Here is a 22,986-nt window from a genome sequence, read left to right on the forward strand (position 1 = left end):
CTTTCAAAGTCATTGTTAAAGGCACATCCTCTGCAGAGAGAACAATGCTTAGTGTAGCATGCACACAATAGTCTTGTAGCCAAGGAACCATCTTTATGTGCAACATGCATTATTAATTGATTTTCCATACCTTGTTTGTCTAATTTCTTTCGTACATGCTCTACTCAGATTCAGACTAGGGTCTGGTCACAATGGGGGGAAGGGGTGCTTGTTTAGACCAGAAACTCCAGCATGCAAAGCAGGTGAAATAAGTGCACATAATCTTTTTTAAATGTAAGAGTGCTCATATGCCTTTAAAGAATAAACAACAGTGTGAAGGTTAGACTGAAAAGACCTTCATCAGTTTACTGGTTTTTGTTTTTATTTTAAAAAGAAGATCTCTTTTCAGGTTTACTTATCTAGCTTCCTGTTACCTGCTGTTCTTGGTTAGTGTATGCCATTGTGAACTGTGAATGCGTGTTTATGTCTGGTACAGTATCAGAGCTTACTGGTTCATATCGCTGTTAAGTAGCCAGAGATGTAACTGGAGTGGAAGATATGTCCAGCTCAGTGGGCTCAATCTGTCCTCATTGGGTGCACTTGGAACAAGCGCTTCTCCAAAACGCACAAACACACACACTCAAGCACATGCACACAGTTGAAAACACAGTATTAGGTGACAAGGTGTAAATTATTAAGCAGTAGTGATGAGTGCCATGAAGCAGTTACCAGATTCCTCCACAGCTTTGCACCTGAATATTGATGATCCACAGACCTTGAATTGGGAGGTAATAGTGGCGTAGAGTTAGAATTGCCAGAGATTGGGGGAAAATATTGCTAACAGTTTAAAAGATTTTCTTTTTTGAAATCATTTAGCAAGCATCTGACACCAAAGTAGCCTTAATGAAAGCATGACTTTGTGCAGAGCAAAGCTAGTACATAACAACATGCTCAGGTAAAAGACAAAATGTCAAGCCTGCTGATGTTAGAAGCTGATTTGTGAAAAATGTAAAACACTTGAGCGTTATATATTATATGACTTATCACTTAAGTCTTCTTTTTCTCCAAATCCTGTTAGTTTCTAATTTTTTATTTATCTATTTATTTATGGTGTTCACCTCTATAATTAAGAGGCTGTTGTTGGGTAGCTAGCTGCCACGTATAGAAATTTTCACAAACATTTGCTAGTATATATAAGGTCCATAATAAAAAAAAAGTACACAAATGCAGGCACTTATAGTAGAACATGGATGAAATTTGCAGTGTTTCCTGGTGACTTGTTCCCACGTTGACAGTATCTTAAAGCTTAAAAGCCCTTTCAGATTGAATGCAACAACATGCTGGTGACTGGGTTCAGTGTACCGGTTACCAGAGACTTGGCTTAGTGCCATGAAAAGCCAAAACATAGCAACTTGTACATAACAACTCACTTAAGTAAGTTACAAAAAGTCATGCCTCTCTTATCAAAGATTGGTTTGTGAACAAAAATGGCAAATCTATGAAGAGTGACATAAGTTTAGATTTTTATCCAAACTAAAAAAAAACATCAACTGAAACTAAGTAGATCACTTTACTAAACATTAGGCTGTTTACACATCTAATATCAAACTGACATGCTAGACTATTTCCTTTTTTTCATCATTTTATCTTATGTATATGCTTCTACTTTTCTCTTTTTCTGTGCTTTCCTCTGTAACAGAGGGGCTATTATTGGTTAGCTAGCTCCCCCAAAACAGCTAATGCACACAAACATTTGCAGAGATGTCAGCTTCCACACCTCTCATTGTAAATGGCTGAAATTAGCAAGATACAAGTGTTTTTTTAAGTTTACTAACAGTATCATAAAGCCTAATGCTGTTTTGTAAATACCATAGTTTAATTTCCTACCAGAGTAAACAGTGAAACGCTGCTTTGCTGCATCTTTATCCAATTTGTCACAGTGAAGTCCTGTATTTGCAATCTAACCACAATCCTTTTCTAAGTCAAATAGTTTTGTGTTGCCTAAATCTAATCAAATCAAAATAACAATAAGTATAAGAACAATAAAAATCTAAATAAAACCACATATGAAATTAGAAAATTGAATAAAAACATTGAAACATAGCCCTTTAAACTTAACTGAAAACATAATGTTTTCTATCTGATTTGATTTTTTGCAGCAAAGTTCCAGGGAACAGAAACCATAATAACTAAATGCACAATTAGCATACTGAGAAATTTATTCTCAGCACGGCGAGGAGATCCTCACTTGATGATCATAAGGGGCTATCTTTTTCTATGAGCAGTGAACATAATCAAGAAGTTTTGATGTCTAAAATTTAACAATCATTAAAACTGAAACAGCAAAGGTAAAAGAAAGAGAACACAAGTAAGGGGAAAAAATATTTTCCCAAAATGTACTCAGACTAATCATTATCCACCCTGTTCATTAGGCTTTTTATTTTGTTAAGAATAATTTTCTCTTGGCATCTAATATTGCAGAAGAAGTGCAAGTTGACAAAATGCCAAAGATTACAGCTTGATATTAGCGAATGAGACAATGAATTAAATGCATCAAAGAAGTTAAAGGTTCTACTTCAGCCTCAAAAAAAGTCTCATATTTTGTGTTTTGTTGATTTTCTTTAAATCTTTATTAAGCAATACCTGAAAAACTCTTACAGAAAATATTCTAAAAATGTTACAGTGGAAGTCAGAACTGGGTTTACTTTGTCTTTCAGTGTTAGTATAAATATCTAATGAAGATCAATGAGGACACTGAGGACCAAAAGTCAGTATGCATTCTGCACTTCACAATTTGATGGACTGAAATTTAAGGACAAGATTTAAATGGTTGTAATGCTGAAGATGGAATTTAAGCAAAGAGCTTATATTCAGAGTCAGAGTTTTTGGCACTGCATGTAATTTGTTTGGGTGCGACACTGTTGGTGTGAACAGTATGAATAAACAGTTAAAGTAGGGAATAATAGAATACTGCTGCATCTTTTTGTAGCTGCCATTTATAGCTGTTCCATCAAAATGCAAATGAGCACCACTGGACCTATTTGCGTGCACCTGTTTCATCCTGTCTTTTTGTTAATAGTCCATACTGTGTAGATGATTCTTCCTGTCACTTTTTCCCTGCAAAGCTGCTGGAAGTAGTGGCAGGTTCAGATCCCCAACCCGGCGTTGGAGAGATGAACGTAACTGAACTGTGTTTCTCTTGGCTCCACTCATCCCTTCTCCTGCCCTCTCTCCTCCTCCTGCTGCAGACAGTTCTTTTCTCTTCCCCCTTTCCTGCCTGAGGCTCTTGATGACCATAGTATGTTGTCTATGCGAGGGGAAAACTGGAGGTTTAGATCCATTGATGAGAAGTCTTGGTGGCCCCGGTCTGTTCAGCCCCACCCATGTCATCTTTCTCCCCCGTCCATCTTTTAACCCTACATTGCGCAGGTGAGGAAGGGGAGCAGAGGGTGATGCCTGAGTTTTCTCCATGGTACCCAAGTGCCCTCTGTCTGAGGAGTGTGTGGTGTGTGTGTCAGTATCCAGTAGCATTCGCGGAGAGATTTCCTTCTTCTCTGTGGAGTAAAATGTCTGCAGCTTTTCTAGTCGCTCGTTGATGCTCATGTGATTGGAGTCATCCTGGTGGCGGTTGTCATGGAAACAATCCGACCCATGGTCTGCTGCCCCATCCGACTGAGTTGTCCTTAGGAGGTGTGTGTGTCGGATTGGTCTGGATATGCTGCTGTCTCTGATTGGCTCCGTTGGTAATGGGACTTGACAAGGAGCGGAGTCACAAAGTTTTGATGCAGAGCTCTTTGGTGGGGAAAGATGGACCAGTTCTCTTTCTCCAAACAAAGACACTGGAATATACAAACATACAGTAACATACAGAGCAGAGAACACAGTACTGTAGTGGCGTAATGAACTCTAAATTTTAAAAATCCTCACCTTCAGGAAACAGAGTCTCCTTTGTATCCAAGCTGATGGCAATCTCCTCATCAGTAGCCTCTGCAGATAGAGGGGTTGGGAAGGGGGAGGAAAAACGGGGGGGTAAAGAGGGGGAGGCAGAGTGAGGAAGCTGGGGCAAGGAGGGGGATGGAGGGAGGTTCTCATCATCCTCTCTGTGGTCTTTTCTGTGCTGGTCCTCCGTCCTCTTCCTGTTGCTCTGACATTCATCTGTCTGTTGGACCCTCAGAGGCCTGTTGAACTGCTTCGAACTTTTCTCATTGGTCGATTCACCCTGAGGAGAGGTGGTGATTGGTTGTCAGTGGGTCCAAGAGGGATTTTCTATTTACACCCAGCATGCCCAGATCAGGAAGCACCAATTTTTTTTAATTGTTTAAATTTGCATTAGAAAAGGAAAACACTTGAAAAAATTTAAGACATAATTATTAACACCCATCATTAATATGTGGTTGCAGAACATTTGGCAGGTTGTGCATCTTCTAGATGTATTTGTAGTCATCTAGCTTCTAGCCCTGACTCGGTGGTATTTTCTGCTATCTCTAGTGATTTCAGTGTCACCAACTGCACCTGCTGCTGAGTCTTTGCCTCTGCGTAAGTCATGTCTCTCCACGTATTCTTGCTTGGAAAACTCCAATCATTAATCTCCAGCTTCTGCTAAACGAATCACAATTATTGTGAAAATTTAAAAGCATTGGTAAAGTTAATATGTTTAATATTTTACAACATGCAGGCCTATTTATACATTTGTGCCTAAATGAGAGATACTCAAAGCCTAAACCTTGCCAGCCTTGGCTCCTTTCTGGCTTCTGTTGAGCTTGCTGAGCAGCAGGTGATAGGTGGCCATGATGGCAGAAGGTCTGTTGGTGGTCACAGTGTGGATTATTTCAGGGAGGGAGTAGCCCAGCGTCTCTGTCATGTATGCCAGCACAGATGAGTCGAGATCCTCTGGACACAACCTGAACAATAACAGAGAGCGGTATGGAAAAGCGTGTCCAAAGGACAGCAGAGAGGTATTTACTGGGTTGGTAAGGAATGAATTGAAACAAAGGATGTTGGCTGAGTGCAGACGAGAGCTGGAGCTCTTCTTCTATCATTCATGTGGATTTGATAAAACACATAGCTGTCAGACAGATTGCGAACCATACAAGATTGCAATTCCACAGTGTGTGAAGTGATAAAAATGTTTTATCATATTTTAATATATAAAGCTGTCACAGTAAAAACCATAAAAAATACAGATTTTGTTTGAAAAAATGCAGTAATGTCCTCTTTGTTCTGGAGTTAATGCATCCTTTATTTCCACATGACAAACATGAAACCTTACAATATAGTGTCAGAAAGTATGGTTTATTAGTAACATTGTAAACCTTTTTTTACATTAATCATGTAAATCTGAGGCTATATTACAGCCACATTTAAGTATTCAAGTTGGTAGATATGTATTTAGGTCTATTTTTGTCTGGCAGGGTGCTGTTTTACAACATATCTACCTGTTTTTATAAGAGTGTGTTTGTAATGGTTTCTTGGCATATCCTTCATTGAGCCATCTCTCCTCCATGACTGCTCTGACACTGGGTCTCTTCGCTGGATCTGGCTCCAGGAGAGACATGACAAATGACACAGCACCTGCAGCGTGAGCAGACAGACCAGAACTCCTGTTTCATTCAGCATCATTTTGGTTGTTATGTAAAATTATAGTTTAAGAAAATATTCACTATTCCAGCTTTTATAAACTGAATACATTTACAAGCTTAGACGACCTTTATGATTCTTATAAATCCACATCCTACATCAGAATAGATGAAATTCACCTTATAATGTAACTATGTACATTACTCAAGAATGTTTATGTAAATCTTAATCAAAGCAAAGCAATTCATGCATGAGCACATCTAAAAACTGTTGATTCTGAATATTATCATTGAGTTCACAAGTACCTTAAAACTCTGCCAGCAAAGAGAAGTAAAAAAAAAAAAAAAAAACAGATCCATTGTCCATTGCTGCTGCCTTTTTTTAAGCACCTTGAACTACATTAGATGTACTGGGGTGGATAAAAAAGCAGACCTCTGATCTGACTATTAAAAATATTACTTTATTTTCTTTTATTAAGTCATAGTAGAGGAATGAGTTGAGGGATCATGCAGGCCAAGTTCAATGTCAAGAAATTTGTTGCTTTCAAAAGTAAATGACTAGTTATCTTAATTCTCAAGCATTTACAGGGTATTTTCATTTACAGGGTGTTTTAAAAGAAGAACGGATGCAACATGCAAGCTCACATTTACTCCCAAAGTTTAGAATCACTGATTAATCTAACATGGATGTCCGGAACACCGAGAGAGGACTCAAGCGTGGGGAGAGCATAAAATCCCCACACTGGACAAACTTTATTACTTTAATTTAACATTTGGTTTCAGTCTATCACAAAACACAACTTTTCAACTTTGATCTCAGTTTTTTCCACAGCAGAGCAAAGCTGAAGCACCAATACAACTAAGGGGGTTTGCCACCAAACTGGCTCCAGTTCTGTTCAGAGCCAGAGCCTAACTTCTGCTTTAACTTCCAAAGCTTTGGCTCCAGGGCCGACAAACCGGTGCTACACTGGCACAAACTGCTGGCCAAAGCAAAGAACTGTTTATGTCAGGGGCTGGCAGCTTGTTATGGAGCCTAACCAGATCAGCTAAATGTTCAGAACGTCATGTTTAAAATTCCAGTCAGTATCATTTAATCTGCTTAATACAAGAGAGGCCACAGGTGTTTTCATTTACTACTGTCAGCCTTCTTCAGTGGCAGAGCCAGAACAGCCAATTCACAACAATGTCATCTTAGAGCACTTTACAGACAAATCAGTTTGGGTCAATTCACTGTGATCCAATTAATATTCATACAAGCTACTTCATAAAAAAATAATAGCCTAGCTGAGGAAGCCATGGATTGCATCAGATCTTGACTTCAATTCATTCCCCGATCCTGAGCGTACACAAGAGCGGCGAGCGACAGTGGAAAGGAATCAAAGCTACCTGGGTTAGCTCTTAATTAAAGATTTCTATTTGATAAAATCAGAAGACACTATTTATTTAATTATTTTAAGACATAAACTTGCAGAACAAATACAGTCTAAAAACAAAGTTAGATATATGGAAAAAAAAAGAGAAAAAAACAACTAAGCAAAGTGGCTCCAGTCTGACAAAAACTGAACAATGACGGTGGCAAATTTAAATAAATAAATGAAGATGATGACACAAGTCACCCTTTTTAGATGCAGATCAACATCTGAATCTTCATGTGGGTGTCTCGGCTGCCTGCTGGTGGCAGTGATACAGCCACTAATCTGATCTTGTCACAGTTACAGAGTCTCGGGGCCGTACTGGCTTTCCCCACAGTAACAAGAGCTTTGTTTGTTTGAGTGTAATCGAGTGACAATGTGTGAACGAGCCACAAAAATAAAGTGCAGAGAAATTGAGACATTAAGGTTGCTGTTGACTTAGTGAAGCATTCCTTTCTTTGGTTTAATGTGTCGTATCACTGCAAATAGAAAAGTGCATCTTCAGAAAGGTTTTTAGAAATTTATTTGGCTTGACTTTTATGACATTTCAAAGTCAAATTTGTTCAGCTAGAACTGATCTGGATCCTTATCTAGACTCAAAGCTAAGACAAAAAATAAACAAAAAAAAAAACATTGCTGTGCAGATGTAGACAAAAGAATAGAAATCATGTAATGTAATTTTAATGTTTTCAACAAAACCTTGTGTAATTTCCACTTTTTACCACGTCTTTAAATTAACACCTACCAACCACCAAAACCCATTTTTCTGGATATAAATGAAAACCTACTGGCCAATTTAGCGAGTGATGCATAAAGTAAATAATTTTCATTATTTGTGAACACTAATCCAAAAATACCTCTTCCTCAGGAATATCTGGTATATGATATAATATCAATGAGTGTTTGCCAGCTTTAACAGGAAACATGTCCATTTTATATTTAACCAGGTCAGAAATAATTTGCAAAGTAGCATAAACTCCACCTAATGTGCTTAAAAAGTCTTCTTTTTTAAAACCTTTTCTTTTTGCAAATGTCAGATGGAAACCCGGATAATGACAATGCCTCTTGTTGGGTACCTTTGCTGATGTCACTGGGGATGCTGCTGATCTCTCCATTGACCATCTTCTGATGCAAATGTTTAATATTGAACGGTTCAACAGTGAAGGGTAGAGTCCCTGTCAGCATAGCAAACATGCTCACGCCTCTGCAAACACACATGATGCATAAAGGAGTGAATTCGCTAATTAGTTTCAAATAGCAAACACCACAGATAACAATAAATCTGGCCTGTTAAACATACACATTAAATATTTTATCACATACATGGACCAGACGTCCACTTTGGGTCCATACTTCCTGTGAGCCAGCAGCTCAGGGGCTGCATAGGCAGGACTTCCACACTGGGTGCTGAGAAGCTCCAGAGAAATAGAGTCAGGCTTCAGAGTGTTACTCAGGCCAAAGTCTGCAGGAAGCGTCATCGTTTTTACAATATCTTTCATAAGAGTCAACATTTGTTACACAGCTAATCAAACGTCACAAAAGAAAGTGTGAATGTCACCATACCTACAATCTTTATGTTGTTATGCTCATCCAGAAGGAAGTTTTCAATCTTTAAATCTCTGCAAAGAAAATAAGAGGTAAATTGGTTAACTGTCAAAAGAGGAAATGTGGCCATTTTTCGAGAGTGCTGTCCTAATTCTTCTGGAAACACTACACTTATTTTAACCCTACAAGATTGTTTTGTTGCAATTTACCTAACAGACACATTGGTGGATATTCAGTTAAAGAACTCTTGCAATGTGTGTTTGGCCTCACAAAACCTTTTCTGTGTATTTATAGATAACCAGATGAGATGGTACTATACTGCTCCCACAGCAGCAAAAGAAAAACCAAAAGCTAAATTTGGGTTTGGGTAGAGCTCAAGTCTTTAAAAACACTGCTGACTGAACATTTGGTAATTTGGGGGATTAGTTTGTCCAAAACCAACCATTTAAACATCTACAGTCATGGCGATTTTCAAGTCAAGTCAACCTGCTATTGTTGATTTATTCTCTAACCCCCTCTACCAAAGCACAACCTCGGCCTTAACCTGAAAAAGTTGCTTCTGTCCCCTAGAAGTAGCTTTGCCTCACCACCATCGTACTTCCGCTCTGAAACTACTGGCTAAATGAAAATCTGCGGTTAAGCGAGAGAGAGCCCCTATAAAATGTATCCTGGGAATCTGCCATGTTTCTTTCATCTGCCTTCATCTAACCAACAGACACTCAAAAATCCAGAGAACCCCTTTCACACAACCAGAGGGAAGTTCAAAGAAAGACAGAAGAAGAAAGAAGGAAAAACCAGCAAGAAAGAGCAAGAACAGACATTGTCATAAAGGAGAAAATGTATGCGGTAAACCTATTGAATGTGGGTGGCAGGAGGTGCGTTTAAGTGCAAATTTTCCATTTATTTCTAGTTAAATCATCTCTGTGTGGGACTGTGGTGGAGAGTGTGTGAGAGTGAGTGTGTGCATGCATGTGTGTGAGTGAGTGCATGGGTGTGTGTGACAGAAAGAGGTGCTGCTGAAGAGTTGAGAGCAACGTCGTTAAGGGACTTCATTAGAGAGGAAGTCCATGATGTTGTGATGATGTGTGAATCATGGCGCCGGCGCAGGATGATGAGGTCATTGCCTGGTAATCACATTCCCACCTTCAGAGAAGCCAAAGTCTTAAACCAAAGCAAAGCACTGTGCATATTGTGTATGGCTGCAGTGTATGTATGTGTGGATATTTATGTGTGTGCATGCATGTGTGTGTCTTTGTTATCTGACACCTGTGTTCTAAAATAACACTTTTATCTTCTTCACCACCCTGTGGCAGGTATGATTTACAGGATTTACTCATCTGTACAGTGTTGATGCCATGTAAACTGCTCTGTTTGTATGTGTGAATATAAAATTTCCATCGATTTTAGTACTTTGTCATGCCAGAAAAAGAGACCAAATGTCTGAATATCTCTCATATCTTAATTTTGTTTGTCTAAATATGGGTGAATCAGATCATAGGAAGACTAAGACCCAAAGTGGTAATGGTTAAAATATTCTCTCATAAAATGAGACATTTTTTCAAGAAACTGATATATACTCAGAAGTCATAAATAAACAGCACTTTCAGCTCTCATATAACCTTTTCATGTCAAAATAGACGCTTGGTGTGCGTCATAGGATACAGTGGGGAGGTTCTGTAGGAGTACGGGGTGCTCAAGTTGCTGTTGTGGGCTATTATGTCCTATATACCCAAAGCAATAGCTGTGACCTCATTCTCAGATTTGTTCACAGTACATGCTGCACCAGGGCTGCTTTTTGTCACCAATCCTGTTTGTGGTGCCAGTCGGGGTGCGAAAGGTGTCTGGTTTGGGAACCTTTTAGTAGATGATGTTGTTCTGTTGGCTTCCTTAGGCCAATATCTTTAGCCTGTACTGGAGAGGTCTGCAGCTGAGTGTGAAGTGGTCAGGGTGGAAGTCAGTCCCTCTGAGTCTGAATCCATGGTTCTCAACTGGAAAAGAGTGTAATGGTCGCTCTGGGTGGAGAATGAGTCATTGCCTTAAGCGGGGGAGTTTAAGTATCTTGGGATCTTGTTCAAGAGTGATGGTAGGATGGAGTGGGAGATAGACAGATGGATTGGTGCTTTGTCAGCAGAAAGAAGCAGACAAACATCCCTGGTGCCTGTTAGAACTAGTGGATCAGTTTGTTGTTTGTATTACAGACTGAAAACAATTTTTTGTAGTTAACCACTTGCCAGTGAGCATTTGTAATGTTAGTGACTCCTGTTTATGTTGAATTTATCTGAGCAAGTTAAACACATGCAATATGTATTTTTTTTAGGTGTGAGGTGATCTTGTATGGCCTGAAAAATCTCCAGATGTTGGGCCAGATAGCTGTATTACTACTCTATCCACCGTGGCTTTTGGTGTATCTGCACAAAATGGAGCAATATGTAGGGAGACGGTGTAAAATAGGAGGTAACTGGACATTTCAAGCTTCTAATTTGTCAAATGGCTAAAACTTGTCTTTCCCCTAAGAACAATCCCATGGATCTTTTGTTCATGTAGACCATAATGTGCTTTATGTATGCTCAAAGAATCTGGAACCTCTGGTGGTCTTGCAGCAACTGAATGTGTCAAATTTCATTTTAGTTCTAACTTTAGTTCTAACCATGACTTGCATTAAGTCCAAAAATTTGATTTCTAAGTCTAAGCAAATGTTTCTAAGCGAGCCAACCACGAAGTGACTAAAATATGTTAGTTAAGTATTGTTGTGTTACTGGTTTAGAAAAATAGAATAGAATAGAAAAAAAACAACAACAACAACAAAAAACAAACAAACAAAAACAAAACAGTGGTCATATCTGGAAATTGAACTTGCGTCCCATGTTTGAAGGCACTGTATGTTATCATGTCATTTGTTCTGCTTCCTTATTCTTAAAGAGGACTTTATGGTTTGTCATAATTCCCTCCTGCTGCCTGTAGGTGCAGTATGGTTACCCTACTGGTTATTTTTAAGGGTATAAGCTGTCAACCTACATCATTTTGATTTGTAGCTAGCATGGTTCAAATAAACTGTTTGCCCCATATATGCCCAGGATCAACTGAAAAGTCTGGACCAAACATACATACATCCATTACAACTTTAAGGACCCCTCTACCTCAGATTGTAATGCTTTTTGCCGTCATAGTGTTTTAACTGAACCCTTTCCTAACTGGTTGTTTTTTGTGACTCAAGCTCATCCAAGTTTTGTTGCCTTAATCAAATAGCACTAAAAAACTAACACGAATAAATAAGAATAAATCTTATGTTTCACATATTTTCAGTTATTGTGTCACAGCACTGATGTAAAATGACACCTGCTGTATATCACAGAGTTTCAAACATGAAAGCAGGACATTACTGAATTTTCCCCGGACTAATTCCAAATGATTTACGTAGAAACAATCTGGTAATAACTGAACCTTTACCTTCAATAAAGTCTTAAAAAACTGCAAATCTTTAATAATTTTTACTCTCTGTGAAGGACTTTTAATATTGATGTGCTGAACATTGTGCGTGTCCTTTGTTGTGTGAGAAGTGACCTGTGCACGACGCCGTGTTTGTGCAGGTGTTCCACTGCAGAGAGGATCTGCCGGGTGTAGCGCCGCACCTCCCTTTCCTCCAGCCTCTTCCTCTCACAGATCCTATCCATCAGGTCTCCTCCTGCACAGAGCTCCATGGCCATGTAGTAACTATTCTCCGTCTCCAGAGTCTGACATTATTTAAAATGTGGTTGATGGAACAACGTTACTCTACAGCAGGAGATTTACAGTTTCACAATCCACTGTAATTATTGGAAACAAGCTGGAGTAGAAGTATGTTGTAATACTCCATCACTAGAAACTGCACTCACTGTCACTTCTAAGGTTTAAGTATCAGGATCTTATAAGAAATCATAAAATCAAGTAAATATAACTTTACTTGGAAAAACAACACATGCACAGCAGCTTGCTCGTCTGGAACATTCAGGTTTGTGTTCACACAACGCCAAGGAGGAAAGACATCAGCATGATTGTTGCTGTCCATAACAGACCAGATCTTTTTTTTTGTTTTTCTTTTTTTAATTTCATTCCAATGAGATTTTGTTTTTGTTGATTGATTTTTACCTCTAGAAGAACTACAATATGAGGATGTCGGACCATCTGATGAATTCGAGGTTCCCTCTTCATATTTTTCAGCACATAGGAGTCCTGGCGTGCTTTCTTCTTGTCTATCACTTTAATGGCTACCTAAACACACACAAACACACGTGCCCTTATTGCATGCATCTTTCATGACTGGAAATTGAGTCTTCTAACATAAAGTATGTAATTGGAGGCTGCTATCCTCAAGAGTACTTCCGTAGACGTTGATAAGAACAAAGAATGCAATTACTTTATACCATTATTTTGGTTGCTCATCTCAGAGGTTTGCACTTTTATACTCTTCTGAGCAGCGCGCCATCATAAACCATTACAGGAAAGTTGTGGCATTAAGGAAACCTGGGTGGTATTTTCTTATCTTTAAAGGTTTCATGGATTAAAAGGACCAAAGCATATCTGGAATCAGTCCATTCAGTTTCATTTAATTTCATTTCACTGGATAAAAACCTCTTTTCCAAGAGGGATCTGACCAAAAGGCCATCACAACATGTTTATAAAATACCACAAAACAGACGGACATAAACTATGAAGCGCAACAAATAAAACAGATACAGTAGCCAACAATAATACTGTAAACTGTGTAGCACTATCACTTGGAGCTGGAAAAAATCCCACAAAGACTGTAGACATTACTGTAAAACCTGGTGGGAGGTGCATTGTTTGCAAGGAACCAACAGCTAAGATGAGGATAAAGACAAAAATCTGGTTAACAGAGGAGTAAATGTACGCAATTTGAGCTTTAGTGAGGTGGCATGTTAATATTTGTGACAAAAGTACCTAATTTGCTTGGTAGGGTGAAAGATACATATAACAAAACTGGATATTGGGACATCATAAATTCATCCCCCGGTGGCAGCAGCAGCCATATTTAAAACTGGCTGCCAGAAGTTGGTTAACCGCCATATTGTGTGAGATTTACTTTCAATTAAAAACAAAATCTAGACACTAGTAACACTGATATACTGTATAACCTACAAAAGTACTAACTAATCAACCTCAGCCAAGACCAACAAGTAAAAAAAAAAAAAGAACTGAATCTTTAATTAATGACTATTAGACACAGTTTACAGGATGTTGGTAATAGGTCTGCATGTACAGCCGTAACATTTCTCAGGTTAGCCTGGTTATATGGCCTTAAATCCCTTAAAGTTTGATTTTATACCTCATGTAGGACTTGACCTCTGAATGACAAGGCTTATTTTTTCAGCCTCCTATGTAAAATGACATTCCCAAAATAAATGAAGTACATCTTTATAACTGCAAGGGCTGTATGTATAATCCTGGTCTCAAAAGAAAGCTGAGATGTGGGATTACTACTCAAGTGTCAAGATCAAGATATGTGTTACCTTGTCAAAGAAATTTCACCTGGAACACAGTAAAAAAAAGTAAACTTCACTTCAGTGAAAACCAGAAGATAGCAGCCCAATAAATCTAGGAAATAGTGAAGTAATATCTGATGAGTACCTGTGTAAACGAAGAAGTTTAAAAAGTGAATCAGAGCAGTTTAACAGGTGTTTTAATAGAGTTGTTGCACAGGTAAATATATCAGAAACCCATCAGTGCATCAGGAGAATTAAGGGATAGCATAACAATTCACTTAAGATGCACCATGAAGATCCAGAATGAAGCGGACCCAAAGATAATATATCATAGGAAGAGCAAATGCTTCACTATAAAACCTCCTTCATCTTCATGGAAACTAGCAGGACTTTCATGATTCATTTCAAAGGCAGAGTCATTGAACTCCTTAGCAGATTTGTTTTAGAGATGGAATTAAACTTTTGACCACAAAGCAGCAAAAGTAAAAACATGATTTATGATTTGGCTGCTAGATGACAGAATCTTTGTCGCACAGTAACGACACAGGCATCTTTATAATAAACAGTCTCTGCTTTCATACGACACCTTGTTTGTGTGTTTTGCTTGAAGTGGAGAAATTTACAGAAGCTCTAACTTGGACAGTGCTGTTCTCATGTTTTTGTTACATTCCCATATAATTACTTTGGGTTTGTATCTGAATTATTGGTTTACCAATACTTGGTGAAGCCTTTTAGCTGAGTTTTTACCTGTCGTTTTGGTATCCTACATGCTAGGATTGCTGCTTCGGTATTGCATGTTTCTCATGCTGCCCTCTTTAAAGGGAAAGGAGTGAAGAAAATGTTAATCTGTGATTTTTGTTTTGTTCTTGGTCACAGAGCAATGAAGGTGGTATTTTAGTTGAAGTATTAATTGTGGTGGTGGTGACTAAGTGACAGCATCTAAAAGATTTCTGCTGCAAGGCCCATGTTGTCCAACAGCATACTCATCAATCAGACCCTCAAATGCACGATACCCTGATAATGGCAAACTCAACTGAACTGCACTTGTTAGAATATAATTAAACTATAATTATGCCACATTAACTATTTGTTCTTGTTCATTATTGTTTTATATAGTAAAAATGAATATTTTCACTTGCACTTTTATGTTAATAGTATTTCTGCTCCATAAATCATGTATTAGCAGCTTGAGGTGACCAAATGTGCTATTTCAGTCATTTCTGGCAACCATTTTGAAAAATGGCCGCCACGGTAACCAGAATACAAATATCCAGTGTCACAATAGCTAGATTTGTTCAAACAATGGTGTCAAAGCTATGTACCAAATTTGGTGCTCTTACCACAAATTGAACAACAGGTTACTTATTCGGCTCAAAGCCAATAACAATTATTTGTGTTTTCCTTAACAACCTGATGATTTACTGTTTTCAAAGCTTTAATAGGCTGTCAAAAATAAAATAGGGATGGAACTCATTGAGTCCTTTGCATCTTTTAATGTTGCAAACAAACATTTGTAGAAATATTAGTCTTTAAGACACAGAAGTGTTGAAACATTAGTCTGGTTGAACCTTTAAAATCGGTGTATTAAAATTTGATCCGTGAAATTCAGCCACATTCTATTCTTTGATCATTCATTGTCCTTCAGCTAAAAAAGCACCTAATTCAACTGCATGCTGCTTGAACATGCACAGATTATTTTTTTCTTTAATCAGGTCTCTATGCATTTGTGCTTCAAATGGATGCAAACCTTCCTGTCTGTACACACAGCTCTTTGCATATCAGTGTGTTTCACACATATAGTGGAAGTGTTTTCTATTCTTTTTGTGATTACACTACAGTTGTTTCATAATTGTTATATTTTTCTTGCTCATTATCTAAAAAATTTCGCCCATTATAGTATTTTAAAATTTAATAGATGGGAACCGCTTATAACATATATCTAATTTTTTATAGTTTGTATGGTGGAAAAACAATCATGAAAACAACTGGAAAAAGTGTCTGTTGATAAGACCCTCACCAATAAAACCACACAATCTAATTCACTCATTACTTTGATTTTCACATCTGATTCATAAATACATGTGGGCAGCTTCCAATCACTCGCAAAGCTAAGAAAGTAAACAGGTGGTTGTAAATAAAATGCAAATCAATTGTCAAATGACAAAGGGTTAGTTTCTCAACATATTTGGTACTATTTGTGTAACTGTCAATATAATTATCAAAACATAATAAACCACAAGGCCTTAAAACAGTGGGTGTTTGCAGAGGTCACATATCCTACACACACATACTCTTTACCAAGAGTTAAAAGGAACAAACACCCCCACAGATTAGTTTGGCTGTTGCTAATGGGAATCGGGTTAGGGACATAGCAAGGGTCAGGGACTCAGTGACACGTGAATGTAAGCATTTATGTGCACACAGAATATACACCTGCACTGCTCTGCTGCACAATAAACACACTGAGCGGCAACACAGAAAATGCATCAGAATTCCCAAGACTTTTTAATGGAAATAATAACGCATAATAATTTAAAGCTGCACTGTGCCGAATTTTTGGCAACATGTTTGTCTGCATAACATAGATAATACATTTATTCTATGTAGTATAAAAGTAACAGATTGTAATATGTTTCTTTGAATGTAACAGCTCCACCTCATACCTTTTTACATCAGCTGAGCAACTGTTGTCTTATAAAAGACCAACAAGAGTACTGTAGTTATGAAATAAGCAGTTCTAGAAGGGTATGACTAGGTTTTTGTACAGACAACAATAATAATAACTAGTTATCACCATCTCTAACTTCAGGTGTGCTATCCCTTTAAGGTACTATTTATAACCATGTAATCATAGCTTGAATGTTTGTGTTTTTTTCATCTGCACCTGTGCCAACTATACTGTCTGCTCTTTCTCATTTTGAAACAAGGTAGAAAGCCCTCACCTTCTCCCCTGTGCCGATGTGCAGCCCCTCCATCACTTTGGCAAAGGAGCCCTTATTGATCATCTTCCCCACCAGGTAGGATCCCACCCGCTTGGAGTGGGGGAAGTTCCTCAGCATTTCCCGTGGGACTTTCAAGGAGGGCAGAGGCAGCCGCTCCTGGCCCGACCCCGAGGCTTCCCACTGGGACACCCCACGTTCTCCAACGCCTCCTCCCTCTGCGACCATGTCCTCCAGAGTGGGCTTCACTGCAGCAGCTGGCATCCCAGACAAGGCCTGGGCCCCATGTGGCTGCCTCTCATGCTCACGATCAAATCCAAAAACAGGAAAATGCTCACAGAAGACTCATACTAACACTCACAGTCGCACATTAACAGACACACAAAGGTTTACTTTACGCTGAAGAGGCAGATAGTTGAGATAAACTAAGGCAGGACCCAAATCCTTTTTAGGAGGAGGTGCCGTTTTTATCCACTCTCAGGTAAGCATGTCCTTTATTCCATACTCTGATGTTCCTCCTCTTTTCCTCTTTGTTTGTTTTACCTTCAAACAAACACAATTGCCTCCAGGTGTTTCTCTCAGGTACTCAGCTCTTTTTTTTTCTCACTGTGTCTCTCTGCTGGTTAGTGGATGATTAACCGTTGTGTTCTTAGGTCAGCTCCAGCAGTGAAGAGGACACTCTACACCAAGATCAACCCCCTCCTCCCCACTATGGTGTACAAAGATACTCAGTTACACAGTAACCGTTTGTAATGGTCTTACTTTTCTTCCTGGAGCCGCATTTAGAATATTGTGTTGTTTTGGTGTCTTGTTCAGTCTTATATTTGATCCAAGGATGTATATTTGTTTGCATTACTTAAGTCACATAAAGAGGACTTGTTTCTAAGATGTACATGTTCCAAAAAATATCCTAATTGTTGGACTTCAGAAGTCAGTCAGAGCCTGGAGCCAGATGTTATCCTGGTTTCAGTCATAAGGCTCCAGGCTCAGCTCAGCTCAGCTTAGTTTATCATCAAATGACCAGATGTGATGATGATTTTGATCTTCTCAATAATTTCTTTGCAAGAAAGCATACGACTCATCAAAGTTTAAATCTATAATTCAATGCATTGGACATTAGCCTGCTGTCTCACAGTCTTATGTATGACAGTACAATATTTTCAGGGGTTAATGGCCTGTTAGTTGCTAAATAAGAATTTCAAACAGTTCTCATCATTATAACTTTTACATCCTGTCAGGGTTTCCAGCAACATCGTCCTCCTCTGTTTAAAGTCTTTCACACAAGATTTTTTATATAAGCATGTTTTAATGAAAGGAGAAATTTGCAGGTTAAAACCTGACTCAGACTGTGGGACTTAAATATAGCTTCAGAGGTAAAAGTGAGTTTGTCCTACTTTACTCCCCTCAGACTGATAATCTGTACTGCACTTCTTGGCCCCAGGTGATATCTTATTTTTTTTTTGTTTTTTGTTTTGTTTTCTGGAGGGAAGAGTGCAGATATGTGGGGTCATGGAATTGTCCAACACAAAAAAGTTCAAATTTGTGAAGTGAAATAGGGAAAAAAACACAACATATTAAAAAAAAAAACAACAACAACAGCAACACAAAAACCCAAACAAACAAACAAAAGGCTGTCTCTACATGAGTATATGAGCTTGGCACATTGAGAGATTGGGATTTTTGACCATTCTTTAAAGCAAAACTGCTCCAGCTCCTTCAGGTTGGATGGAGCCTACTAGGTCTGATCAAACTAAATCTCAATTAGATTTTATTTCCATGACATCATGTTTTATATACTGACGTTACTCAGTTACTCAGTTATACTTACTTTAGTCAGTTTCTTTCAAGTTTTGCATTAACAGTATGTTCAGGGTCATTGTCCTGCTGGAAGGTGAACCTCAATCCCAGTCTCAAATCTCAAGAAGACTGCAACAAGTTTTCCTTCATGTTTCCCTGTCTTAAGCATTGTCTATCTTTTTGACAATTTTGACCAGTTTCACAGTCCCTGCAGATGAAAAACATCCCCACAATATGATGTGGTCACCATGCTTCATTATAGGGATGATTTAGTTTTAGTCTCATCCAGCGGGCCATCTTTCGTGTTTGGGGAGTCTTCCACATGCCTTTTCTTTCTCTTCCATGAAGCCCTGCTTGAACCAGTGTACAACATATAGTGGTCCAATAAACAGTCTCTGTTGTGGAGCATTCATGCTCCTTCAGACCCTAAAATGTGCTTCTCCACAACTTTATCCTTGACAATTTTGGAGAACTTTTGATCTTCATGGTGTCACTTCTTGGTGCCACTTGATTAGCCGTGCATATTATGGGGCTGGATGTGTTTACAGACAGTGTGCTGAGTTATATAAAACATTGTATCGACACAGTCACAGAGGATAAACGCATCCGGGTCTATCCAAATCGGAAACCCTGGATGTCCCCGGAGGTCCAGCAACTGATGCATGGCCCGAGCCAACCTGAGGAGAGGCATCAGGAAGGCCAAACAGGACTATAAGAGGAGGATCGAGGACTACCTGGATAATAACAACAGCAGGCAGGTGTGGCAGGGAGTCCAGCAGCTCACGAATTACAGGACTAGCCCTGGAGCTGCTGAAGAAGATGCCACGCTGGCAGAGGAGCTTAACCTTTTCTTTGCCCACTTTGAGGGGAAGTCACCAGAGGCAGCCACACAGCACATCACAGCCCACAGCAGCTTCACCCTTAGTGTCAAAGAACCTGAGGTTAGTCGTACACTGAGGGCCGTCAACCCGAGGAAAGCCGTGGGACCTGACGGTGTCCCGGGACAAGTGCTGAAGGACTGTATGGATCAGCTGGCTGGAATCTTAACTAGGATTTTCAACCAGTCCCTGGCTCAGGCCACAGTCCTCTCATGTCTGAAATCCTCCACTATAGTCCCTCTGCCAAAGAAACCTCACATTTCCAGCCTGAATGACTACTGGCCAGTAGCACTCACACCAGAGGTGATGAAGTGTTTCGAGAAACTGGTTCGTTGTCATATTATATCACTCCTGCCTCCAGGCTTCGACTCCCACCAGTTTGCCTACAGGGCGAACAAATCCACAGAAGACGCCGTGGCCATAGCCCTACATGCTGCTCTGTCCCATCTGGAGCAGAAAGGGAGCTATGTCCGGATGCTCTTCGTAGATTATAGTTCGGCGTTTTACACCATCCTCCCCTGCAGACTGGTGGACAAACTTCGGGACTTGGGGCTTCCGAACTCCACCTGTAGGTGGATAAACAGCTTTCTCCAAGGTCGCAGCCAGAGGGTCAGATTGGGTCAACATACATCTATGGCCCTCAGCCTCAGTACACTGTAGTGCAATTTGCAGATGACACCACAGTGGTGGGGCTCATCTCTGGAGGGGATTAGTCGATGTATAGGGATGAAGTGGAGCAGCTGTTAGTGTGGTCTAAGGAGAATAACCTGCTCCTAAACACCACAAAGACCAAGGAACTGATTATCGACTTCAGGCGGAACAAATCTTACCACTTCACATCTGGGGGGACTGTGTGGAGAGGGGGGAGGACTTCCGGTTCCTGGGGGTCCACATTAAGGAGGACCTCACCTGGAGACTCTACTTCCTCAGGGTACTGAGGAAGAATAATGCCAACCAGAGACTGCTGTTGTCATTCTACCGGTGCACCACAGAAAATATTTTATCATACTGCATAGGTGTTTGGTTCCCCAGCTGCACTGTGGCTCAAAGGACAGCGCTGCAGAGGGTCATAAACACGGCCCAGAAGATAATTGTATGCCCTCTCCCCACATTCTTTTGCAGTCTGTTTACACACTGCAATAAATATTACCGCTGTTTAGGTCTAATTTTTATCATTTCATGTTTGAATGCCTGCCAAACCTTTTCAATGAATAGACAGAGAAAAAGAGAAAGAGAAATTTCAGCAAATACAAAAGGAGTAATCAGTATCTGCTGCCCTCCTGTTACATCTGCCTATCGGCATTGCTGCCTGTAGCATCAGTGAGGTTTAGAGTTGAGCCATGATCAGCATTTAAGTACATCTTGTTTTTCTTGTATTTGCATTAAAACACTGTGCACCTCAGTTTTAGATTGCACTGTTGTGCTGCTCGATCACTCAGCTGATGAAATGAGGGATAGAGCCCTATATCCGCTATGTAACCCAATACACTCACGCATTCCTCAAACCAACACGCGCATACACTCTCAGCCTTACACAACCTTTAGCTGAGGCGACTTCAGTAACCAAGTGAGACCTCCAGTTACCTTGCCTTAAACACGATCACACTGTATAATTTCATTTGGCATTCAGACCAAACACACAATTGCAAACGCCAAGGAAGTCTTAGTAAAATTATAATCAAAACATTTCAAACTCTTTCGGATGCAGCTGAGGTCCAAACTGTCTGTGCAGTAATGAAAAAGAAAAAGATATAAATACAGTGGGCACAGCTGTCAACAGTTTTTCTCAGAATATTTTAAAATGAGCCACAAAACACAGAAGCAGCCTGCCACTACTGGCTTCACATAAGTGGAATTCAAAATGCTGTGAAAAGACCAACACAAACTCCTTCAAGAAAGTAATTTATTCTCCTACACAAGTCAAATCTTCCATTTTAATCTTAATTTTTTCTTCATGTGCGTACATATGCTAACACCAGGAGCCCTAGACTTCATAAACAGGTCTTAAGGCCCTGGCGTGTAAACAGGAGAAGGTGTTAACACGGCCTTTCTAATGCCGGGGAAGGGTGTCAAGCTTTATCTGGCTCTGAACTAGACAGACACAGAGGAGGACAGAAATAAAGAAAGAAGAAAACAGTTAGGAACTGGGCAGTAGCTTTTTTCTGCATCCGTGACTGAGAAAGTGAAAGATGAAGGAGCGAAAGAAACGAAAACCAACTTCTATAGTAGTACGACGGACACGATGAGTGAGAAGGAGAGAAACCAAGCTTCACAACTGCAAAACAAATGTGAATTAATAAGCCCTCAAGAGATTTTTATATAACCTCAACTCTGCCTCGCTTCAGTGTTTTGTAGGGGCTGTTTTGTGCATGTATGTGTGTGTTACTGTGTGTGTTTCCATGGTTCAGAAAAGGTCATCCTCACTGCCAGAGACCACAGTCTATTTGTGTGTGAGCTTTAAGTGCACACATATTTGCAAGCTGTTTCCTAAACTTCTGCATAGTGTGTTTGTTGTTGAGATGATGTTTTCCATTGACACACATGCATACATAAACTTCATTTACATGCTTTAAAATATAATTATGAGTGCATGCATAATCTCGTGCCTGTGCGAGTGTGTGCGCAGCATCGGTGCAAAGGAATGCTGGCTTGCCTGTAGGACTTGGCGAGCTTCTCGGCGGTCACATTAAATGAGAAGAGAAACCCCCTTCTACTTCCTGCCTGTAATAAATGGATCCCCAGCAACCATTAAGGCATATTTTAACACCAAATAACTCCCCAAAACCACACTAGAACAGACACTCGACCCCCACTCTCTCACACTCTCATTTCTTCTACTACCCTGTCAATTTAGTGCAAAAAGACGAAAAAGGGCTAAATGTTAAAACAAGATCCTTTTACTGGCAAACCATAATGCACTTCACAGTCAGACTACAAGAATGTTTTATGAAGGTTATACTTTTTGATTGCTGTTTTTAAAAATTTGTCTTTTTATGTGACTTCTTCAAATGTTGTAATACGGACACATGATTTTTTGCAAAACTGTACACATTGGGTTCCAAAACATTTGTACTAATTCTAGGAAGAGAAATGAGAAGACAAAAAGAAAAGCAAGAAATAAACTTATATTCTAATATTAAGAATTGTAAATATATTTCTACAGTGCAGCTACATGGTTGCAGTGCATGTTGACAGAACAGTATACAACCATACTAATAAATGCAGTGTATACTACAAAGAAGGTCTTCTTCATGCTACCAGTTAAGATCTGATAGGTCAGGGTGTGAATGCAGAGCATCAGAGGATGTTTATGAGTGTCTACTATCTTACACAAAAGCCACCAGGTCCCTTAAAATTAGTATCAGGGGAGTTTGTAGGCT

General features: G+C 39.4%; 1 protein-coding gene across 1 annotated transcript; it reads right to left on the reverse strand.

Annotated features, from left to right (window-relative positions):
- Window positions 1–2,463: 2,463 nt before the first annotated feature.
- Window positions 2,464–17,195, reverse strand: LOC121634226 (hormonally up-regulated neu tumor-associated kinase). Its single transcript, XM_041976740.1, has 11 exons — window positions 16,935–17,195; window positions 12,638–12,760; window positions 12,074–12,243; window positions 8,531–8,586; window positions 8,291–8,429; window positions 8,044–8,171; window positions 5,415–5,550; window positions 4,703–4,880; window positions 4,492–4,575; window positions 3,907–4,198; window positions 2,464–3,818 (listed from the first exon to the last, which is right to left on the reverse strand). The coding sequence occupies exons 1-11, from the start codon at window positions 17,193–17,195 to the stop codon at window positions 3,052–3,054; spliced, it is 2,334 nt and encodes a 777-aa protein (XP_041832674.1). The 3' UTR covers window positions 2,464–3,051.
- Between the last annotated feature and the right edge of the window lie 5,791 nt (window positions 17,196–22,986).

Source organism: Melanotaenia boesemani, chromosome 22, assembly GCF_017639745.1.
Source record: "Melanotaenia boesemani isolate fMelBoe1 chromosome 22, fMelBoe1.pri, whole genome shotgun sequence".
NCBI classification, from domain to species: domain Eukaryota; kingdom Metazoa; phylum Chordata; class Actinopteri; order Atheriniformes; family Melanotaeniidae; genus Melanotaenia; species Melanotaenia boesemani.

Excerpts from the sequence above, each read along its gene's own strand:
- LOC121634226 (XM_041976740.1), bottom strand. The coding sequence starts at position 17,195 with ATGCCAGCTGCTGCAGTGAAGCCCACTCTGGAGGACATGGTCGCAGAG. Across the intron at positions 5,551-8,043 it reads CCCCAGTGACATCAGCAAAG|GTGCTGTGTCATTTGTCATG; the intron begins GTACCCAACAAG and ends CTCACGCTGCAG. Across the intron at positions 4,576-4,702 it reads AAGGAGCCAAGGCTGGCAAG|AAGCTGGAGATTAATGATTG; the intron begins GTTTAGGCTTTG and ends TTCGTTTAGCAG.